At 59.0% G+C, this 18,361-nt stretch overlaps 1 protein-coding gene across 1 annotated transcript; it reads right to left on the bottom strand.

Moving 5' to 3' along the window:
* Window positions 1-4,421: 4,421 nt before the first annotated feature.
* LOC141466468 (erythroblast NAD(P)(+)--arginine ADP-ribosyltransferase-like) lies at window positions 4,422-5,622 on the bottom strand. Its single transcript, XM_074150410.1, has 3 exons — window positions 4,845-5,622; window positions 4,601-4,639; window positions 4,422-4,501 (listed from the first exon to the last, which is right to left on the bottom strand). The coding sequence occupies exons 1-3, from the start codon at window positions 5,620-5,622 to the stop codon at window positions 4,422-4,424; spliced, it is 897 nt and encodes a 298-aa protein (XP_074006511.1).
* Between the last annotated feature and the right edge of the window lie 12,739 nt (window positions 5,623-18,361).

Below are 18,361 nucleotides of genomic sequence, written 5' to 3'. Positions count from 1 at the left end.
TTGATGGACAAACCCTCCCGCTGCTCAAAGCCCCGACGTTTCACCCCCAGACCCGTCCCGGAGGGTTCTCTGCTGCCGCTTCTCGCCCTGGGATGGAGGAGCTTCCCTGCAGCCGCTGCCCCGTCTGGGTCTAACCCTGCCCCGGGGTGAGCCAGGCACCCTTGGGGAAGGGTTTGTGTCTCAGCGGTGGCCGGCGCGATGGTCACAGCCCTCGTGGTCCGTCCCACCCCCCTGGGAGCCCCCTCCCTCTGCGCCTGGAAGATGCTGGACCTTCTCGGAAAGGGCTGGGGTTGTGCAAGGGGGATGGTTCACTGTGGTAAGATAGGGATAAGAGTGTCTTCACCATCAGGTGATAAAATGCAGATAAGAGTATCTCCACAAACTTAACTGAAGTTAACTGAAATTGCCGGAGGGAGATAACCAACAAATAGGGGAAATAACCAAACCTGCAAAAGTCAGACAATTGAAAAACCGCAAAAGTTACACTTTTTAGCAATAGTCAGATTGAGAAGTGTGTACCTTCCAAGTCCCTCAGCCAATGGGGAAAGGAAGAGGGGTACATGCGGCCGGGGAATTAGGATAAAGCGGAGGCTGCGTCCTCCGGCAAATGGAGAGACCCCCCAGGGGAATGCCCCACTGGACTCTCCCTTTATTCCAATAAAGTCTTTAGAATCATAGAATTGCCTGGGTTGGAAGGGACCTTTAAGATCATGGAGTCCAACCATCAACCTAACTCTGATCAAACCCATCACTAAACTGTGTCTCTAAGCGCTAGGTCAACCCATCTTCTGAATCCCTCCAGGGATGGTGCCTCAACCACTTCCCTGGGCAGCCCATTCCAACGTGCAATAACCCTTTTCATGTAAACATTTTTCCTAATACCCAACCTGAACCTCCCCCGGGTCAACTTGAGGCCATTTCCTCTTGTCCCGTGGCCTGTTCCTTGGGAGAAGAGACCGATCCCCCACCAGCTACACCCTCCTTTCAGGGAGTTGGAGAGAGCAAGAAGGTCTCCCCTCAGCCTCCTTTTCTCCAGGCTGAACATCCCCAGCTCCCTCAGAAGTTCTCCAGACCCTTCTCCTTATGCTCCAGACCCCTCACCAGCTCCGTTGCCCTTCTCTGGACACTCTCCAGCCCCTCAAGGTCTTTTTTGTGGTGAGGGGCCCAAAACTGGACACAGCCCTCAAAGTGGGGCCTCACCAGAGCCCAGTACAGGGGGATGATCACCTCCCGAGTCCTACTCACCACGCTGTTCCTGACACAGGCCAGGATGCTCTTGGCCTTCTTGGCCACCTGGGCACACAGCTGGCTCATGTTCAGCCAACAGTCCACCAACACCCCCAGGTCCTTTTCTGTAGGGGAGCTCCAGCCACTCCGCCGCCAGGCTGGAGCATCCATGGGCTTGGTGTGACCCAAGTGCAGGACCCGGCACTTGGCCTTGTTGAACCTCATCCCATTGGCCTCAGCCCATCCATCCAGCCTGTCCAGATCCCTCTGCAGAGTCTTTCTACCCCCCAGAAGGTCGACACTCCCACCCAACTTGGTGTCATCTGCAAACTGAGTGAGGGTGCACTCGATCCCCTCGTCCAGGTCATTGATGAAGATGTTAAAGAGACCTGACCCCCTTTGCAGGACTCCTCTGTCTCCTTTGTGAACATCGACTTTCAGCAATGGGATTTTCTGCACAGGATGATGCTTCGCAGGGGCCGTTCCAGTCCTCGGTGTTGCTGGACCGGGGGGGCTTTGGGGGCACAGTCCCTGCCTCCAGGAATGCTGTGGGGAACCGTCCTTGGCTCGGGGGATCCTGTTGGGGGGCAGATGTTGGTGGGGGATGCTGGGGTGGATTCTGGGAGAGGAGATGCTGGAGGGAACCGTCCGAGGCTCGGGGGGTGCATCCATCCTGGTGTGTCCGGTGCTGAGTCCCATCTGTGCCCGCAGGGAGCCCGGTCCCCCCGCCCGGCTCCTCCTGCCCCTGCTCTGCTGGGCCCTGACCTCCCCCTCCACGGGTAAGTGGGGGCTCTTGGGGGGGGGGAGAAGGACTAGATCCGAGCTGCATGTAACCCCACAAGTGGTCTGTAGGGGGTGGTGGGAACGAGCCATGGCCCCATCCCCTCTTCTGGACCCTGCCCTCCTGACAACTCCAGAGCTGGGGGTCTCAGGGGGCAGCTCTTGTCCCCCCATCCTCACCCCGTTCTACCCAGCTCCCATGGCCCTGCAGCCCCCCAGCATCACCAACCTGCAGATGCCACCAGAGCCCCCCCGCCTGGGTGAGTGACCCCCCAAGGCCATGGCAGGGATGGCGTGGGGATGGAGGGGGGGGGTTACAGTGAGACCCCCCAGCTGGGGGGAGGCACGGGGGGGGTCAGGTCCTGCACCAGCCCCATCAGACACACGAGGTGCATCCTCCACCTGAGTATGCAGCTGAGATTTTATGGGTGCTGGTGAGGTGGGGGATGTCACCCTTTTCGGGGGGGGGGGTTGGCTGTTCCTGTGGCAGGCTGGCCGGGGGGGGCAGCAGGGACCCTCGCAGCCCCTCTGAGTCCCGTGTCCCCTCCAGGTGAGAAGGTGAGGGTCTCGTGCGAGGCGGTGAGCGTCCTCCCCGAGCTCACGCTGCTCTACTGGCTGGGGAACGGCTCCTTCCTGGAGAAGCTGTACCCGGACGGGGCCGTGCACGAGGGGATGGTGCTGTGAGTACGGGGTCGGGGGCTCTGGGGCTCACAGCATGTCCCCCAGCCTGGGGGGGAGTGTTGTGGAGCTGGGGGGGGGCAAGTGCTGGTGTGTCCCCTCTGGGTGCGCAGAGAGGAGCCGCGGGGCTCGGGGGTGACCCTGTGCCGCGACCTGCACTTGGACTCCTTTGGCTCCCAGCACCTTCACACCAACTTCACCTGCGTGCTCCTCAGCCCCCTCGGCGTGGCCACCAGGGACCTGCAGTGGCTGCTCCCGGCACCGGCCCCGGCACCGACCCCGACCGAGAGCTGGGGACTGGGCTGAGAGTGGGGAGCAACTGGTGATGGGTGAGCGCCCCGTGGTGCGGGTCCCCTGCACCGCTGCCTGGGGACGGGACACCTCCGTGGAGGGCTGTCTGCGTGCCCCGCCGGGGGGTCCGCACGGCCCCTCGTCTGCCGGCCCCGCTCTGCCTGGGGCTCCCAGTGCCCCGAGCCGAGGCGATGGCTGGGCCGGCCCCGGGACCTGCCCACAGCCAAATGTGGGAGCCCAGGGTTTATTAAAGCGCATCAAGGCTGCCCAGTGTCACCCGTGTCCTGGGGACGGGGCTGCCCGTGGGTGCAGGGGGCAGCCGTGGGGCAAGGATGGAGGGAGAGATGAAATCCAAGGAGGGCAAGTGCAGGGTCTTGCCCCAGGGGAGGAACAACCCCATGGACCAGGACAGACTGGAGAGGACCCACAAGCCACCAACATGCCCTGGTGGCCAAGAAGGCCAATGGTCTCCTGAGAGTCATCAAGAAGAGCATGGCCAGCAGGTGGAGGGAGGTCATCCTGCCCCTCTGCTCTGCCCTGGGGAGGCCACAGCTGAGACCAGTTCTGGGTCCCCCCATTTCCAGAAGGACAGGGAACTGCTGGAGAGAGTCCAGCAGAGGCTGCGAGGATGCTGAGGGACTGGAGTATCTCTCTGCTGAGGAAAGGCTGAGAGACCTGGCACTGTCCCCCGGCACAGCTCTGCTGAGCCCCACGTGCTGCTCCATGAGGCAGCCCCCCCACCCCACCTTGTCCTGGCAGGATCCTGCTCTTGAGAACTGGGGCTGAGGTGGCTGGTGTCAGCCCCCTCCTTTCTCCCTTGAATTCTGGGGGGGCTGTGACTCCCAGGGGCGGCCACGGGAGAGGCAGGGGACCAGACCCCGGCAGGAGACACACCCCCTACCCCGGACCCTTTGAGCGGGATCTGGGATGCAGGCATCACTCTGTAGGATGCACTGGATGTGGGAGGAGTGGGGGTCTGGGGAAGGAGCTGCAGGCCCCCAAGAGCTGCCCCCAGCCCAGGGAGCTGCAGGGAACCACTGGAGACACCCCCGTTGCACAGCGAGTCTTTATTCCTCTGGGAGCCAGGGGAGAGATAGCAGAGGAGCTGCTGTGGGGGGCACCTCCAAAACCAGCCCTACTGCAACCCCCCCCACAAACCCACGGCCACCTCCATCCCTGGGTGGGTCACCCCACCCTCAGCTGCATCCAAAAGCCCCATCTGCAGCTCTGCCAAAGGTCCCTGATGGTGTTCCTGGAGCTGGGGGCTCATCCCAGGATGGGTGGCACTGTGGCAGGGCTTCAGCTGGGCATGGGGGCTGCAGCAGGGCTATCCCCATGCCCCCAGCCCCAAATGCTCTCTCCTCCAGTTCCGCCATCCCTGTGACGCTGGTGACTTCCATCCCGGACCCCTCTCCGTGGTGCGGTGGCATCGGTGGCATTGGGGCTCAAGCTCCCCCCGTAGCTTCCACTGCCGTTGCTGCCAAGAGGAGCCCCCAGAGGAGCTGGGAGGTCCCCGATGATGGTCCTGCCTGGGGAGGTCAGAGATTGGGGGAGATGAGTGTCAGCCGGGGGGGCCCCAGCTGGGGGTCACACTCCCCATTGGCAGCAGGGGCTCCAGGCTCACCTGCATTGAAGTCGCACGGCTGGTCCTGGCATCGCTTCCCTGCAAAAGAGACCAACAGATGCAGGGAATGGAGGGACCATTCCGGGGGATGGAGGGACCAACCCAGGGGATGGTGGGACCATGACAGGGAAATGGAAAGACCAACCCAGGGGATGGAGGGACCATTTTGGGGGATAGAGGGACCAACCCAGAGGATGGAGGGACCATCACGGGGGAATGGAGGGACCATCACAGGGGATGTCACCTTTCACCCATTCGCAGTTGTATTTGCTGTATGTGCCCTTGGCACGGAGCTGGATGTGGGTAGTCTTCCCCTGCTTCATGATGTTGATGACCTCGAATCTCTCGTAGGGTGGGACGAGGACCTCATTCGAGTTAGGAAAGAAGGAAAAGGACTTGATGGGGAAGCCATAGCAGGTGTACACTGAGAAGAAGGTGTCCAGGCCGAACTGTGCAGCTTTCTGCTTCAAGAGGGAGGTGGAAGCAAATTGGCCGAAGCGGACGAGATCATGGGGCTTGGCCGTGAAGTGGATGTTTCGGTTGCCCCGATAGACATTGTAGCACATTGGCTGGGCATTCCGCAGGATTTTCAAGGCCTGGGTCAGGAGGAAATGCAGCGTCTTGAAGTGAAATTTGTACAGATATTGATTGCGGGAGCGCCCGGCCTCACGCACGGCTGCGTTGAAGGTCTGGTACAGGGTTCCATTATGGGTGTACGCCTTGAGGGCCACTACATGCTCTGCCCGCATCCCCGGCAGCTTGGGGACATGACCACCCTTCTTCTGCCATTCGGCCTTGGCTATGTTCCAGTACTTGGCATAGACGCTGTTTTTTTTGAGCTCCATGTGGTGGAGCTTCCCCAGCTCCTTATCCATTTTGTGGCTGCAGCCCTGGTACTGGTCATCGAAGGAGTTGGGGGCCATGTCCAGCCTGATCTTCTTGATGGGCCCCAGGTCCTGCAGGGGGTTGCTGGTGGCCAGGGTCCCGGCCAGCAGCACCAATCCCAGCACCAGATGCTCCATGGACATGGACCTGTTGGAAAGGGTGCATTAGAAGCCCATGGAGATACTCCAATGGCTGGAGCCCCTCTGCTCTGAGGACGGGGAAGGTTGTGATATGGAGACGTTAGCAGCGCTGGCAGTGGGGGCATCCATCCCTCCCCGCTCCCCAGGCACTGCTTGGAGGACTCACACTCGGGGTATGGTGGGGGCAGCACCCTGCTCCTCATACGGCTGCAGCCCCCTCATGTTCCCCCAGGATTTCTCGGGGCCCTTGGGCAAACCCTGGTTACCCACCTGCCGGGAGGGAGCCAAAATCCCTGGAATCTGCTGTGAATTCCCCAGGAACCGTGTGTGACACCCGCAGTGGGGTTTGCAGAGCTCTCCTGGGATGGACAAACCCTCCTGATGCTCAAAGCCCCGACGTTGCACCCCCAGACCTGTCCTGGAGGGTTCTCTGCTGCCACTTCTCGCCCTGGGATGGAGGAGCTTCCCTGCAGCCGCTGCCCCGTCTGGGTCTAACCCTGCCCCGGGGTGAGCCAGGCACCCTCAGGGAAGGGTTTATATCTCAGCGGTGGTCGGCGCGATGGTCACAGCCCTCGTGGTCCATCCCACCGCCCCAGGAGCCCCTTCTTCTGTTCCTGGAAAGGGACAAGACCTTCTAGGGAAGGGCTGGGGTTGTGCAACGTGGGGGCTACTTGGTTTAACCTCCATGGTTTCCTCCGTTCGTGTGTGTGTCCCCACTTCTTCCTCCTCCTCCAGCCCCAGGCGGGTTCCCCTTAACGTGCCGCTCCCCAGGTTTCACGAGTTCTGCATCCGGGGCTGGTGCATCGTCGGGAAGAAGCAGACGTGTCCCTACTGCAAAGAGAAGGTGGATCTCAAGAGGATGTTCAGTAACCCGTATCCTTTCTCCTCCCGGCGCCCTGCAGTGGAGGAGAGGGCAGGTGGGGCTGGGGGCCCGTGCCCAGGAGCTGCTGGTGGCACCCTTGGCATTGGGCTTCCATCCCGCAGCGGTGACAGGGACCCTGCAAAACCTGTCCCCGAGCTGGGCACGGGGCCTGGCACGGAGCAGGGGGCACAGGGCGGGGAGGAGCTGGGACAGGGTGGGCTTCACCGAGGCGAGAATGTCATGGAGCCCTTCGTGGCTGACCCCCGTGGCTCCTGCCCAGCGGTGGGAGGGCTCAGCCCCCCATGTTGCCCCCCGTCCCCCTCCCCACACCGCTGCAGGAGGTGACTCCAGCCCCAGGTTTTGGAACGAGGGTGCCCCAGCCCCGAGGCAGGTCGTGTCCGTCCCAGGGGATGGTGAAGCCTGGGTCCCCCCCCCCCAAACCTCCCTGGGGGGGCACCTTCCTGCACCCCAGACCTTTCTTTAACCCCTTCTTGCCCAGCTGGGAGAGGCCCCACGTCATGTACGGGCAGCTGCTGGACTGGCTGCGGTACCTGGTGGCCTGGCAGCCGGTGATCATCGGACTGGTCCAGGGCATCAACTACATCCTGGGGCTGGAGTAAGGGCCCGGCGCTGGGGAAGCCGCGGAGCCAGGAGAGGAGGCGCCCCCCCCCGACACCCCCCTGCCCCATTCCCAGGGCAGGGGACACCCCCGGGGGACACGCTGGCTTTTCTCCGTCACCTCCCTCACCAGGACCTCGACCCCCCCCCTTCCAAGGACCGCGGCGTCGAGGGCCGAGGGAGGACTCTGCCCTGGGACCCCCCCCTCCCGCTCGGGCTGGGAGAGTCGGGGAGGGGGGGCGGGGGTCTTTTTTTTAAAAAGCAATGATTTTAAAGAGCGTATTTAAAACTTTCTATGGCAGAGGAAGAGACGCTTGTCCCCCTTTGCCCCCCCCTCAGGTCCCTCACCGCCATGTGCCCAGCTCCGGGCTGGGGGGCTCTTCTCCATCATCTCCTTCTGGGGGGGCGATGGGGAGGGGGCTGAGGGGCTTTGCTGGTGGCCAGGAGGGGACGTGGGGCAGCAGGGTCAGTTTTGGGGTCCCTTTGCTGGAAGAGGGGACGGGGGTGACACTCGGCTGCCCCGGCACCCGGAGCTGTGGACTCTTTGCGCCTCGGGTGACCCTTTTGTAAGCCCCCCCCCCCCCTTTTCTATGTCCCTTCCCCGGGGGTCTTGGGGGGCAGCCGGGGCACAGAGCGGTGCCATTTCCCTTCCTGTGTCCCTTTGAGTGAGTGTCCCTGGAGAGTGTCCCAGGAGCGGGTTATCCCCTGTCCCGGGGGAACACCTGGCTGGGAATTGCTCTTTTTGGGGTTGTTTTCAAAGGGATGGAATGAATGGAATGACGACACCAAGCTCGGTGGCGCGGTCGACACGCTGGAGGGAAGGGATGCCATCCAGAGAGACCTGGACAGGCTTGAGAGATGTGCTCGTGCAAATCGCATGAAGTTCAACCAGGCCAAGTGCAGGGTCCTGCACCTGGGATGTGGCAATCCCAGGCACAAATACAGGTTGGGCGGAGAATGGCTGGAGAGCAGCCCTGAGGAAAAGGACTTGAGGGTGTTGGTGGATGAGAAGCTCAACATGAGCCGGCAACGTGCACTGGCAGCCCAGAAAGCCAACCCCATCCTGGGCTGCATCAAGAGAAGCGTGGCCAGCAGGTCACGGGAGGTGACTCTACCCCTCTACTCTGCGCTCGTGAGACCCCACCTGGAATACTGTGTCCAGCTTTGGAGTCCTCAACACAAGAAGGACATGGACCTGTTAGAACGGGTCCAGCGGAGGGCCACGAAGATGATCAGAGGGATGGAGCACCTCCCCTGTGAAGACAGGCTGAGAGAGCTGGGGTTGTTCAGCCTGGAGAAGAGAAGGCTCCGGGGAGACCTCATAGCAGCCTTCCAATATCTGAAGGGAGCTTCCAGGAGAGCCGGAGAGGGACTCTTTGTCAGGGAGAACATCAATAGGACGAGGGGTAATGTTTTTAAACTGAAAGAAGGGAGATTTAGATTAGATACTAGAAAGAAATTCTTTGCTGTGAGGGTGGTGAGAGCCTGGCCCAGGTTGCCCAGAGAAGCTGTGGCTGCCCCATCCCTGGAGGGGTTCAAGGCCAGGTTGGAGGGGGCTTGGAGCAACCTGGTCTGGATGTCGCAGGGGGGTTGGAACTCGATAGTCTTTACGGTCCCTTCCAACTCTAACTATTCTATGATTCTATGACCCACCCTGTGCTACCCCCCAGATGGGGGTCTCACTGTAACCCCCCCCCGATTCCCAGGCCACCGCTGCCATGGCCCTGAGGGGTCACTCACCCGGATGCGGGTGTTCTGACGGCATCTGCAGGTCAGTGATGCTGGGGGGTTGCAGGGCCATGGCAGCTGGGGGAGTAGAATGGGGTGATGGGGGGGGGGGGGGGAATAGCTGCCCCCTGAGACCCCACAGCTCTGGAGTTGGCAGGAGGGCAGGGTCCTGAAGACAGGATGGGGACACGGCTCATCCCCATCCCCTTGCACAGGCCCCTTGTGGGGTTACATGGAGCTTGGAGCTGGCCCTTTTCCCCCCCAAACCCCAACCCCAACAGCCCCCACTTACCCGTGCAGGGGGAGGTCAAGGCCCAGCAGAGCAGGGGCAGGAGGAGCTGGGCAGGGGGGCCGGGGGTCCCTGTGGGGAGAATTGGGGCTCAGCACCGGACACACCAGGATGGATACACCCCCCGAGCCTGGGATGGTTCCCCCCAGCATCTCCCCTCCCAGAATCCACCCCAGCATCCCCCACCAGCACTCCCTCACCCAGCCATGCCCCCAACACTTGCCCCCCCCACCCCAGCATTCCCTGAGCCAAGGACGGTTCCCCCCAGCATCCCTCGAGGTGGGGACTGACCATCCTCCCCCAGACCCCCCCCCGTCCGGAAACCCCGAGCCCTGGAATGGCCCCCACGAGGCATCATCCTGTGCAGAAAATCCCATTGCTGGTGGTCGATGTTCACAAAGGAGACAGAGGAGTCCTGCAAAGGGGGTCGGGTCTCTTTAACATCTTCATCAATGACCTGGACGAGGGGATCGAGTACACCCTCACTCAGTTTGCAGATGACACCAAGTTGGGTAGGAGTGTCGACCTTCTGGGGGGTAGAAAGACTCTGCAGGGGGATCTGGACAGGCTGGGTGGATGGGCTGAGGCCAATGGGATGAGGTTCAACAAGGCCAAGGGCCGGGTCCTGCACTTGGGTCACACCAAGCCCATGGATGCTCCAGCCTGGCGGCGGAGTGGCTGGAGCTCCCCCACAGAAAAGGACCTGGGGGTGTTGGTGGACTGTTGGCTGAACATGAGCCAGCAGTGTGCCCAGGTGGCCAAGAAGGCCAAGAGCATCCTGGCCTGTGTCAGGAACAGCGTGGTGAGTAGGACTCGGGAGGTGATCATCCCCCTGGACTGGGCTCTGGTGAGGCCCCACTTTGAGGGCTGTGTCCAGTTTTGGGCCCCTCACCACAAAAAAGACCTTGAGGGGCTGGAGAGTGTCCAGAGAAGGGCAACGGAGTTGGTGAGGGGTCTGGAGCATAAGGAGAAGGGTCTGGAGAACTTCTGAGGGAGCTGGGGACGTTCAGCCTGGAGAAAAGGAGGCTGAGGGGAGACCTTCTCGCTCTCTCCAACTCCCTGAAAGGAGGGTGTAGCCAGGGGGGATCGGTCTCTTCTCCCAAGGAACAGGCCATGGGACAAAAGGAAACGGCCTCAAGTTGACCCAGGGGAGGTTCAGGTTGGATATTAGGAAAAATATTTACACGAAAAGGGTTATTGCACGTTGGAATGGGCTGCCCAGGGAAGTGGTTGAGGCACCATCCCTGGAGGGATTCAGAAGATGGGTTGACCTAATGCTTAGAGACACAGTTTAGTGATGGGTTTGATCAGAGTTAGGTTGATGGTTGGACTCCATGATCTTAAAGGTCCCTTCCAACCCAGACAATTCTATGATTCTATGATTCTAAAGACTTTATTGGAATAAAGGGAGAGTCCAGTGGGGCATTCCCCTGGGGGGTCTCTCCATTTGCCGGAGGACGCAGCCTCCACTTTATCCTAATTCCCCGGCCGCATGTACCCCTCTTCCTTTCCCCTGAGGGACTTGGAAGGTACACACTTCTCAATCTGACTATTACTAAAAAGTGTAACTTTTGCGGTTTTTTAATTGTCTGACTTTTGCAGGTTTGGTTATTTCCCCTATTTGTCAGTTATCTCCCTCCGGCAATTTCAGTTAACTTCAGTTAAGTTTGTGGAGATACTCTTATCTGCATTTTATCACCTGATGGTGAAGACACTCTTATCCCTATCTTACCACAGTGAACCATCCCCCTTGCACAACCCCAGCCCTTTCTGAGAAGGTCCAGCATCTTCCAGGCACAGAAGGAGGGGGCTCCCGGGGCAGTGGGACAGACCACGAGGGCTGTGACCATCGCGCCGGCCACCGCTGAGACACAAGCCCTTCCCCGAGGGTGCCCGGCTCACCCCGGGACAGGGTTAGACCCAGACGGGGCAGCGGCTGCAGGGAAGCTCCTCCATCCCAGGGCGAGAAGTGGCAGCAGAGAACCCTCCGGGACGGGTCTGGGGGTGAAACGTCGGGGCTTTGAGCAGTGGGAGGGTTTGTCCATCAAAGGAGAGCTCTGCAAACCCCACTGCGGGCATCACAGATTCCAGGGATTTTGGCTCCCTCCCGGCAGGTGGGTAACCAGGGTTTGCCCAAGGGCCCCGAGAAATCTTGGGGGAACATGAGGGGGCTGTAGCCATGCGGGGAACAGGGGGCTGCTTTTGCGGGCAGAGGGATCAACTTCACTCATAAGAGAGAAGTAGTGAAACATTTATTAGGGTGAAACAGAGATTTAACAAAATCAGTAGTAAATGCAACAGTATTTCACGAGATTTGATGCCAAGGTACACTTGGTCATTTACTGCATAGAGGACAGGGTCGGACAAGCTGTCACGGAAACCCTCCCATTGAGTCACGAGGTTCAGAAAGGACCCCCTGGCTTTCTAAATTCCTTCCCAGAGCAGAGTCTGGGTGCGGCTGGACCCAATCCTGGTCCCAGACTTGGTCAACGGTTTATGTCTAAAGGATTATATATGCACATTCAATCCTTTATATCACTTAGCTAAGATTTCAAAGTTTAGCAGGCTATTAGTCACTTACCAAGAATCTGTTGTGGCAAGGAATCTCTCAACCTTGAGGAGGAGAACCTTAAGTGAGCGTCCCCACTCAAGGGGAGATCCTGGGGCGTGCAGCCACTGCCATACAGGAGAGCTCAAAGGGCTCTTGGGCTGTCTGGTATTTATAGAGTGAGATAATTGACCTATAGTCATATTCTCATGGGAACAAAAGATCTAGGTCCCCACTCCAGACAGCATTTTGGCTGTGTTGCCAGCCATCCCCCAAAGTCCAGGTGCAAGTTATCGCAACTGATGTTGTGATAAGTTGTGATGTGTAAGGTGCTGCATCTGGGGAGAAATAACCCCCTGCACCAGGACAGGTTGGGGGTGATCTGCTGGAGAGCAGCTCTGAGGAGAAAGACCTAGGAGTTCTGGTGGACAACAGGATGACCATGAGCCACCAATGTGCCCTGGTGGCCAAGAAGGCCAATGGTCTCCTGGGGGGCATCAGGAAAAGTGTAACCAGCAGGTCGAGAGAGGTCATCCTCCCCCTCTGCTCTGCCCTGGGGAGGCCACAGCTGGAGCACTGGGACCAGTTCTGGGCTCCCCAGTTCCAGAAGGACAGGGAACTGCTGGAAAGGGTACAGCAGAGGGCTACAAAGATGATGAGAGGCCTGGAGCATCTCTCTTAACAAGGAAAGGCTGAGGGACTTGGGTCTTTTTAGTCTGGAGGAGACTGAGGGGGGATCTAATCAATGCCTATAAATAATTAAAGGGAGGGTGTCAGGAGGATGGGGCCAGTCTTTTTCCAGTGGTGCCCAGGGACAGGACAAGAGGAAACGGGCACAAACTTGAACAGAAGAAGTTCCACCTAAACATGAGGAGGAACTTCTTTGCTGTGAGGGTTGCAGAGCCCTGGAAGAGGCTGCCCAGAGAGGTGGTGGAGTCTCCTCTGGAGACGTTCAAAACCCGCCTGGACAAGTTCTTGTCCAACCTGCTGTGGGTGGACCTGCTCTGGCAGGGGGAGTGAACTGGGTGATCTCCAGAGGTCCCTTCCAACCCCATGTGATTCTGTGATTCTATGATTGCTGTGATGACCATGGCCTGAGCAGGAGCCGGGTGGGGAGAGGGGAAGAGGGGGAAAAGTGGGGGGAGCACACACTTCCACAGGGACCAGGGTGAAGTCCCAGTGCCTTGGAGCAGAGCCATCTGCCCGTTCGTGGGTGGATGTGGACATGGGCACGGCTATGGTTATGCCTACTGAGGTGTGAAAAAAGACCTCTCATTGTCACTTGAAATTTTTGGGAAAAGTCCATGTTGCATGGATTCCGTAACTTGATCTCAAGGTGCTCCAGATACTGGCCAAATTTCCTGACATACCACAGAGCGCTTTGCAACTCCAACGTGTCCTCCCTTGAGGGTCGGCCGTAGAACGTGATGGTTCTGCTTCTCCAGAGGGACCCCGAGTGCATGGCCCAGTTCCATTTTCTACAGACCCGGGTGGCGTGAGATCTGTCCCTGTTGTCTGACCAGTGGAAGACACGCCTCAGACAGACATCAGGGAGGTGAGCCCAGGGGCTCTGCTCAGGTTCGCTCTCGTCTTCCACTGGGAGGACACTTTTTCCCTTCTCTTTGGGGTGTTGAGCCAAACCTAGAGGAAGCAAGCTGTGGGTCATTGTGCTGCAGTGGGCAGAGAGGAGGCTGGTGGGTCAGAAGACTGAGTGGGTGCTGATAAAACATGGAAGTCAACCACCACAATGGCAGAAGTTACTAGTTCCACTCTCAGGGTTGGGTTGGGTAAGGATTCAGCTCCCTGCTCTCTTCTCCAGCTCTTGTGGTCTCCCTCCCAACCTTGGGATTTGTGTTCTCCGCCTCTGACCCCTCCATTCCACAAAGTCCAGCTGTTGCCATGGAGCAAAGAGGTACCATTTGTGATGTCACCACAGCTGGAGGTGGGTGAAGGCAAAGAGGGAACAGTCTTGGGTCAAGTCGTTTGGGCCAAGGTGGAGACCCTGAGAAGGGAAAGCAGGCTTGTTTGGTGGCCCCTGTGGCAGGGAGAAATAGTGGCCACAGCCTGGAAGCCAGGTGCCGGCCATGTGTCTTGTCTCAGGGGGAGTGAGCGAGCAGCCACCTGGTTCTTTGTTGCCTCCATGATGAGGAGACATGATGGCTGGCTGAGATGGGACCCACGCAGCCAGAAAAGGCAGAGGAACCTTTGCCCACTTTGCTGGCCAACTTGGTGAAGGGGCTTTCGACTGACAGGCCACAGGGAGTGGGGTCCACACTGGGGACACCGGTGATGCTGAAAGCAGCAGGGTCAAAAGCCAAGCCCAGCAGAGCAGCAATGGACGCTCCTCTGCCATCTCAGCAGGGGTAGGGGATGGAGATCCATGTGGCAGCAAAGGCACAAGAGTTGTTGATGTGCTGGAAACCACGGGAGAGCCTGAAAAGAGTCACAGAGGGATCAGGGCTTCTCTCCCCAGGAAGGTGGCAGGATCAGAAGCCCAAGTGAAGTACATCTACACCAGTGCAGGCATTAGGGGCAGCAAACCAGAGGAGCTGGAAGCTGTTGTGCAGCTGGAAAACTCTGATGTCATTGCAGAAACATGGTGGGATGACTGCCACGACTGGGGAGCTGCCAGGGATGGCTGTACACCTTCAGAAGTGACAGGCCAGGAAGGAGAGACTACGTACAGGTAGTCCCGTACGTCAGGGAGAGTTTTGACCTTCTGGAGGTTGACGATGGTGATGATGGTTGAGTGTCGATGGGTAAGAACCAAGGAGAAGGCCAACAAGGCAGCGATGGGCATCCAGTCCAACCACCCAGACCTTCCTGACACAGCTGGTGAGGACGTCGACTATGGAAGGAAATCCTAAAGGCGCAGGAGCTGGACGTCCCCGTGTGCCGAAAGATGGGCCGGCGGGGAAGAGGACCAACCTGGCTGAATAGAGAACTTTGGGTGGAACTCAGGGGAAAATAAAGGAGTTTCTGGCCTTTGGAAGAAGGGGCAGACAACTCAGGAGGCCTACAAGGATGCTGTGAGGTTATGCCAGCAAAATATGAGCAGGGCCAAAGCCCAGATGGAACTCAATTTGGCCAATGCAGTAAGAGACAATTGAAAATGTTTCTATGAAAACATTAACAACAAAAGGAGGGCTACAGTTTGTCTCCATCCTTTATTGGATGGGGGAGAAAGATGTCGCTTGCCTTTTTCTGGTAATTTGTTGAGAGGGCCCTGCTCAGCACCTCCTCCAGCCCCACACCGATGTCTCTCCAGATGCTCTCTGCCAGAGGCTCCATTCTCCTTCTGGGCCCATATAAAATGGAAGGAGCACAGAGTTGAGGCCTGCACGCCCCAAAGAGAGAGGAGATGTTCAGCAAAGACACAGGAGGGGAGGTTGGGGAATGGGGCACTTCAGCCCAGCTTCGGGTCCATCCCTCAGCCAGCTGTGCTGCCCAAAGGTGGCCCCTGATCTCGGGCCCCTGATCTCAGGATGGCTACAAGATGATGCTGAGGTTGTTCCTCCTCTCAGTGCCCAGGGAAACTTCTCTCCCTTGCATGGGGTCCTTCCATCTCTGGCTCAGCATTAGGAGAACCCGATGCCATTCTAGAACCAGCGCTGCCACCACGGGGGCTTGCTGAAGTGGACTCCTTGGGGCCAGCAGCAGTTTCTCCAGCAGCCCCTCAGGTAGCCCCAGAGCCGGGCACAGCCCTGACACAGCCATTGTCCTACTGGGCACATCCCCAGGGACGCCCGGCCACGCTCCCTGTCCTTGGGCTCCCAGAGCTGCTCCATCTCCTCTGGGATGGCCTGGAGAGCATCTGTGTCCATGGCTGGAGGGTTGCTAGGGGGTGACTCCTCATCTGTGGGGCTCTGCTCCCCTTCCCACCCGTACAGCTCTATGGGGCTGCTCCTTTCCAGCCCCATGGAGCTGCTTCTTCCTGCCTGCCCCTTCTTCATCTTCAAGGCCTGGAGGGCGTACACCAGCTGTATGAATTGCTCCCCCTTGTCTGTGGCCATGGCTGGGGGGCTGCTGAGGGGTGGCTGTACATCCATGGGGTTCTGCACCCTGTCCCTGCTCTCCAGCTCCATGGGGTTCCTCCTGCCTGGTCCCACACTGCTGCTCCTCCCCAGCTCCCCATCTTCAGCCTCGTCCACGTCCTCTGCTCCAAGGCGCGGGGGCTTCACTCTGGCCCCCGGCTGCTCCCATGCCTCCATCCTGTCCAGGGGATGGGAGGGCTCCCTGGGGGGGGTCCCACCATGGGTCCCCATTGCCCCTTGCCGCTGGGCCAGCTTTGCTTGCAGCATCCCACAGCACCGCTTGGTCACCTCCTGTTGGGCCTGGAGAGCATGGAGGAGCTCCAGCATCAGCTCCCCCTTGCCCGTGGCCAGAGCTCGGGGGCTGATGGAGGAGGACAGGGAGTCCATGGAGGCCTGTGGGGCACACGGGGATGGGCCCTCCCTGCTCGACAACTCCGCAATGTCCCTGCAGAGGAGAAGAGAGAAGAGACCCCGCTGCACCCTGGATACCGGCGGGACCCTCTCCTCAGCAGGGCTGCCCAGCGCAGGCAGGGGCAGGGATGGGGTGAGGGTCTGGGGCAGGACCTGGGGGATCCCCCACACTCACTGCATCTCTGGAGTTGACCCAGAGTTCCCCCCTCCTCCGTCCCCTGGTGGAGAAGCTGTGGATGGAGGGGACTGAGTGAGCGGCTGGCAGCCCCCGGCACAGCCGCGGCTCAGGGCTGCCATGGAGTTCTGGCCATTTGCTGGGTGGTGGGGCCACTCACCACTCTGCTCCTCCAACTGGGCTCTCGCCAACCTCATCCCATGCTGCACCTTCTTCCACTGGCTCTTCAGGACTTCCCAGAGCTGGGTGAGACAGGAGGAGATCTTGGCCCCCTTGCCACAGCCCCTCACACCACCCCATGCCATGGTGTGCTGCAGTAGCCACCTACCCAGAGCCACGTAGCCGACAGGATGGAAGAGCACATGCTGAGCACCACCACAAGCATCAAGGCCAAGGCCAACTGAGTCAGGAAGTCGGCGTACTCCATTGGCACTGGTTCCGGTATGACCACTGTGCTCCAAGTCACCCGCACAGGCTTCTGATGTGGCTTCCCGGTGACCTTCCGGGTCCCCAGGGATGTTCTGGGACCCCCAACAGCGATGCTGGGGTGGAGGTGGAGGTGGCAGTCTTCCCAGATGACACCAGACTGCGGTGCCCAGCGCCTGCATCCCCGTTTCATAGTAGGGCAGGGGGGACGTGTCCCCCTTTGTGACATCACGGGTGTCACAGTTTGAGGTAAAACAGAACCAGCTTTCTCTTCAGTAATTTTACCCAGAGGGTGGTACTCAATGGCTTTAAGTCCAGATGGAGAGCAGTGACTAGTGGTGTCCCTCAAGGGTCCGTGCTGGGACCAGTACCGTTTAACATTTTTATCAAAGACATAGACAGAGGGATTGAGAGCACCATCAGCAAGTTTGCAGATGACACCAAGCTGTGTGGTGTTGTCGATACACCAGAGGGACGGGATGTCATTCAGAGGGACCTGGACAGGCTGGAGAGGTGGGCCCAGATGAACCTCATGAGGTTCAACAAAAGCAAGTGCAGGATTCTGCACCTGGGAAGAAACAATCCTCGGTATAAATACAGACTGGGGGATGAGGTGTTAGAAAGCAGCCGTGAGGAAAGGGACTTGGGGGTGCTGATGGAGGAGAAGCTGGACATGAGCAGGCAATGTGCTCTCGCAGCCCAGAAGGCCAATCCCATCCTGGGCTGCATCAAAAGAAGTGTTGCCAGCAGATCCAGAGAGGTGATTCTGCCACTTTGCTCTGGTGAGACCTCACCTGGAGCACTGTGTGCAGGTCTGGAGCCCTCAATATAGGAAGGACATGGACCTGATGGAGCGGGTCCAGAGGAGGTCCACCAAAATGATCAGGGGGCTGGAGCACCTCTGCTGTGAGGACAGACTGAGGGAGCTGGGGTTGTTCAGCCTGGAGAAGAGGAGGCTCCAGGGAGACCTCATAGCGGCCTTCCAGTACCTGAGGGGGGCTACAGGAAGGCTGGGGAGGGTCTGTTTCCAAAGGCCTGCAGTGACAGGACGAGGGGCAACGGTTTTAAGTTGGAGAAGAGCAGATTTAGATTGGATATTAGGAAAAAATTCTTTACCATGAGGGTGGTGGAACACTGGAACAGGTTGCCCAGGGAGGTGGTTGAGGCCCCTTCCCTTGAGATATTCAAGGTGAAGCTCGACGAGGCCCTGGGCAACCTGGTCTAGTTGGGGGTGTCCCTGCTGACTGCGGGGAGGTTGGACTAGATGACCTTTGGAGGTCCCTTCCGGCCTGGACCAATCTATGAATCTATGAATTTTACTTCTTAGCTCGGCCTCTTCTAACTCTCTGTGATTAATACCATACTGTGGAGAAAACTGTTCACATTTAGAGTGATAAGACCAACGTTTTTACCTCATGCCAAGGACAACCAAGGTCAGCTAATTCCATTATTTGCCCCACTGGAGGGTCAGAAACAGAAAAGCGTAGAGGGGTCCCACCTGTGGGGAGGAGGGGACAGGAGAGGTGGCCCCAAACTGACCAACAGGGTTATTCCATCCCATCTGCCCCATGCTCAGTATAAAAGCTGAGGGATCAAAGGGTCAGCAGCTCTGTCTTCCATGGCTGACGTCCGAAGAGGACCCTGT

This window comes from Numenius arquata, chromosome 1 (assembly GCF_964106895.1).
Source record: "Numenius arquata chromosome 1, bNumArq3.hap1.1, whole genome shotgun sequence".
In the NCBI taxonomy this organism is placed as follows: Eukaryota; Metazoa; Chordata; class Aves; order Charadriiformes; family Scolopacidae; genus Numenius; species Numenius arquata.
The sequence above is the reverse complement of the archived record's forward strand: the minus strand, read 5'-3'. Positions and strand labels throughout refer to the sequence as shown.

Excerpts from the sequence above, each read along its gene's own strand:
- LOC141466468 (XM_074150410.1), bottom strand. The coding sequence starts at position 5,622 with ATGGAGCATCTGGTGCTGGGATTGGTGCTGCTGGCCGGGACCCTGGCC. Across the intron at positions 4,640-4,844 it reads CAACTGCGAATGGGTGAAAG|GGAAGCGATGCCAGGACCAG; the intron begins GTGACATCCCCT and ends TCTCTTTTGCAG. Across the intron at positions 4,502-4,600 it reads GCCGTGCGACTTCAATGCAG|GACCATCATCGGGGACCTCC; the intron begins GTGAGCCTGGAG and ends CTCCCCAGGCAG.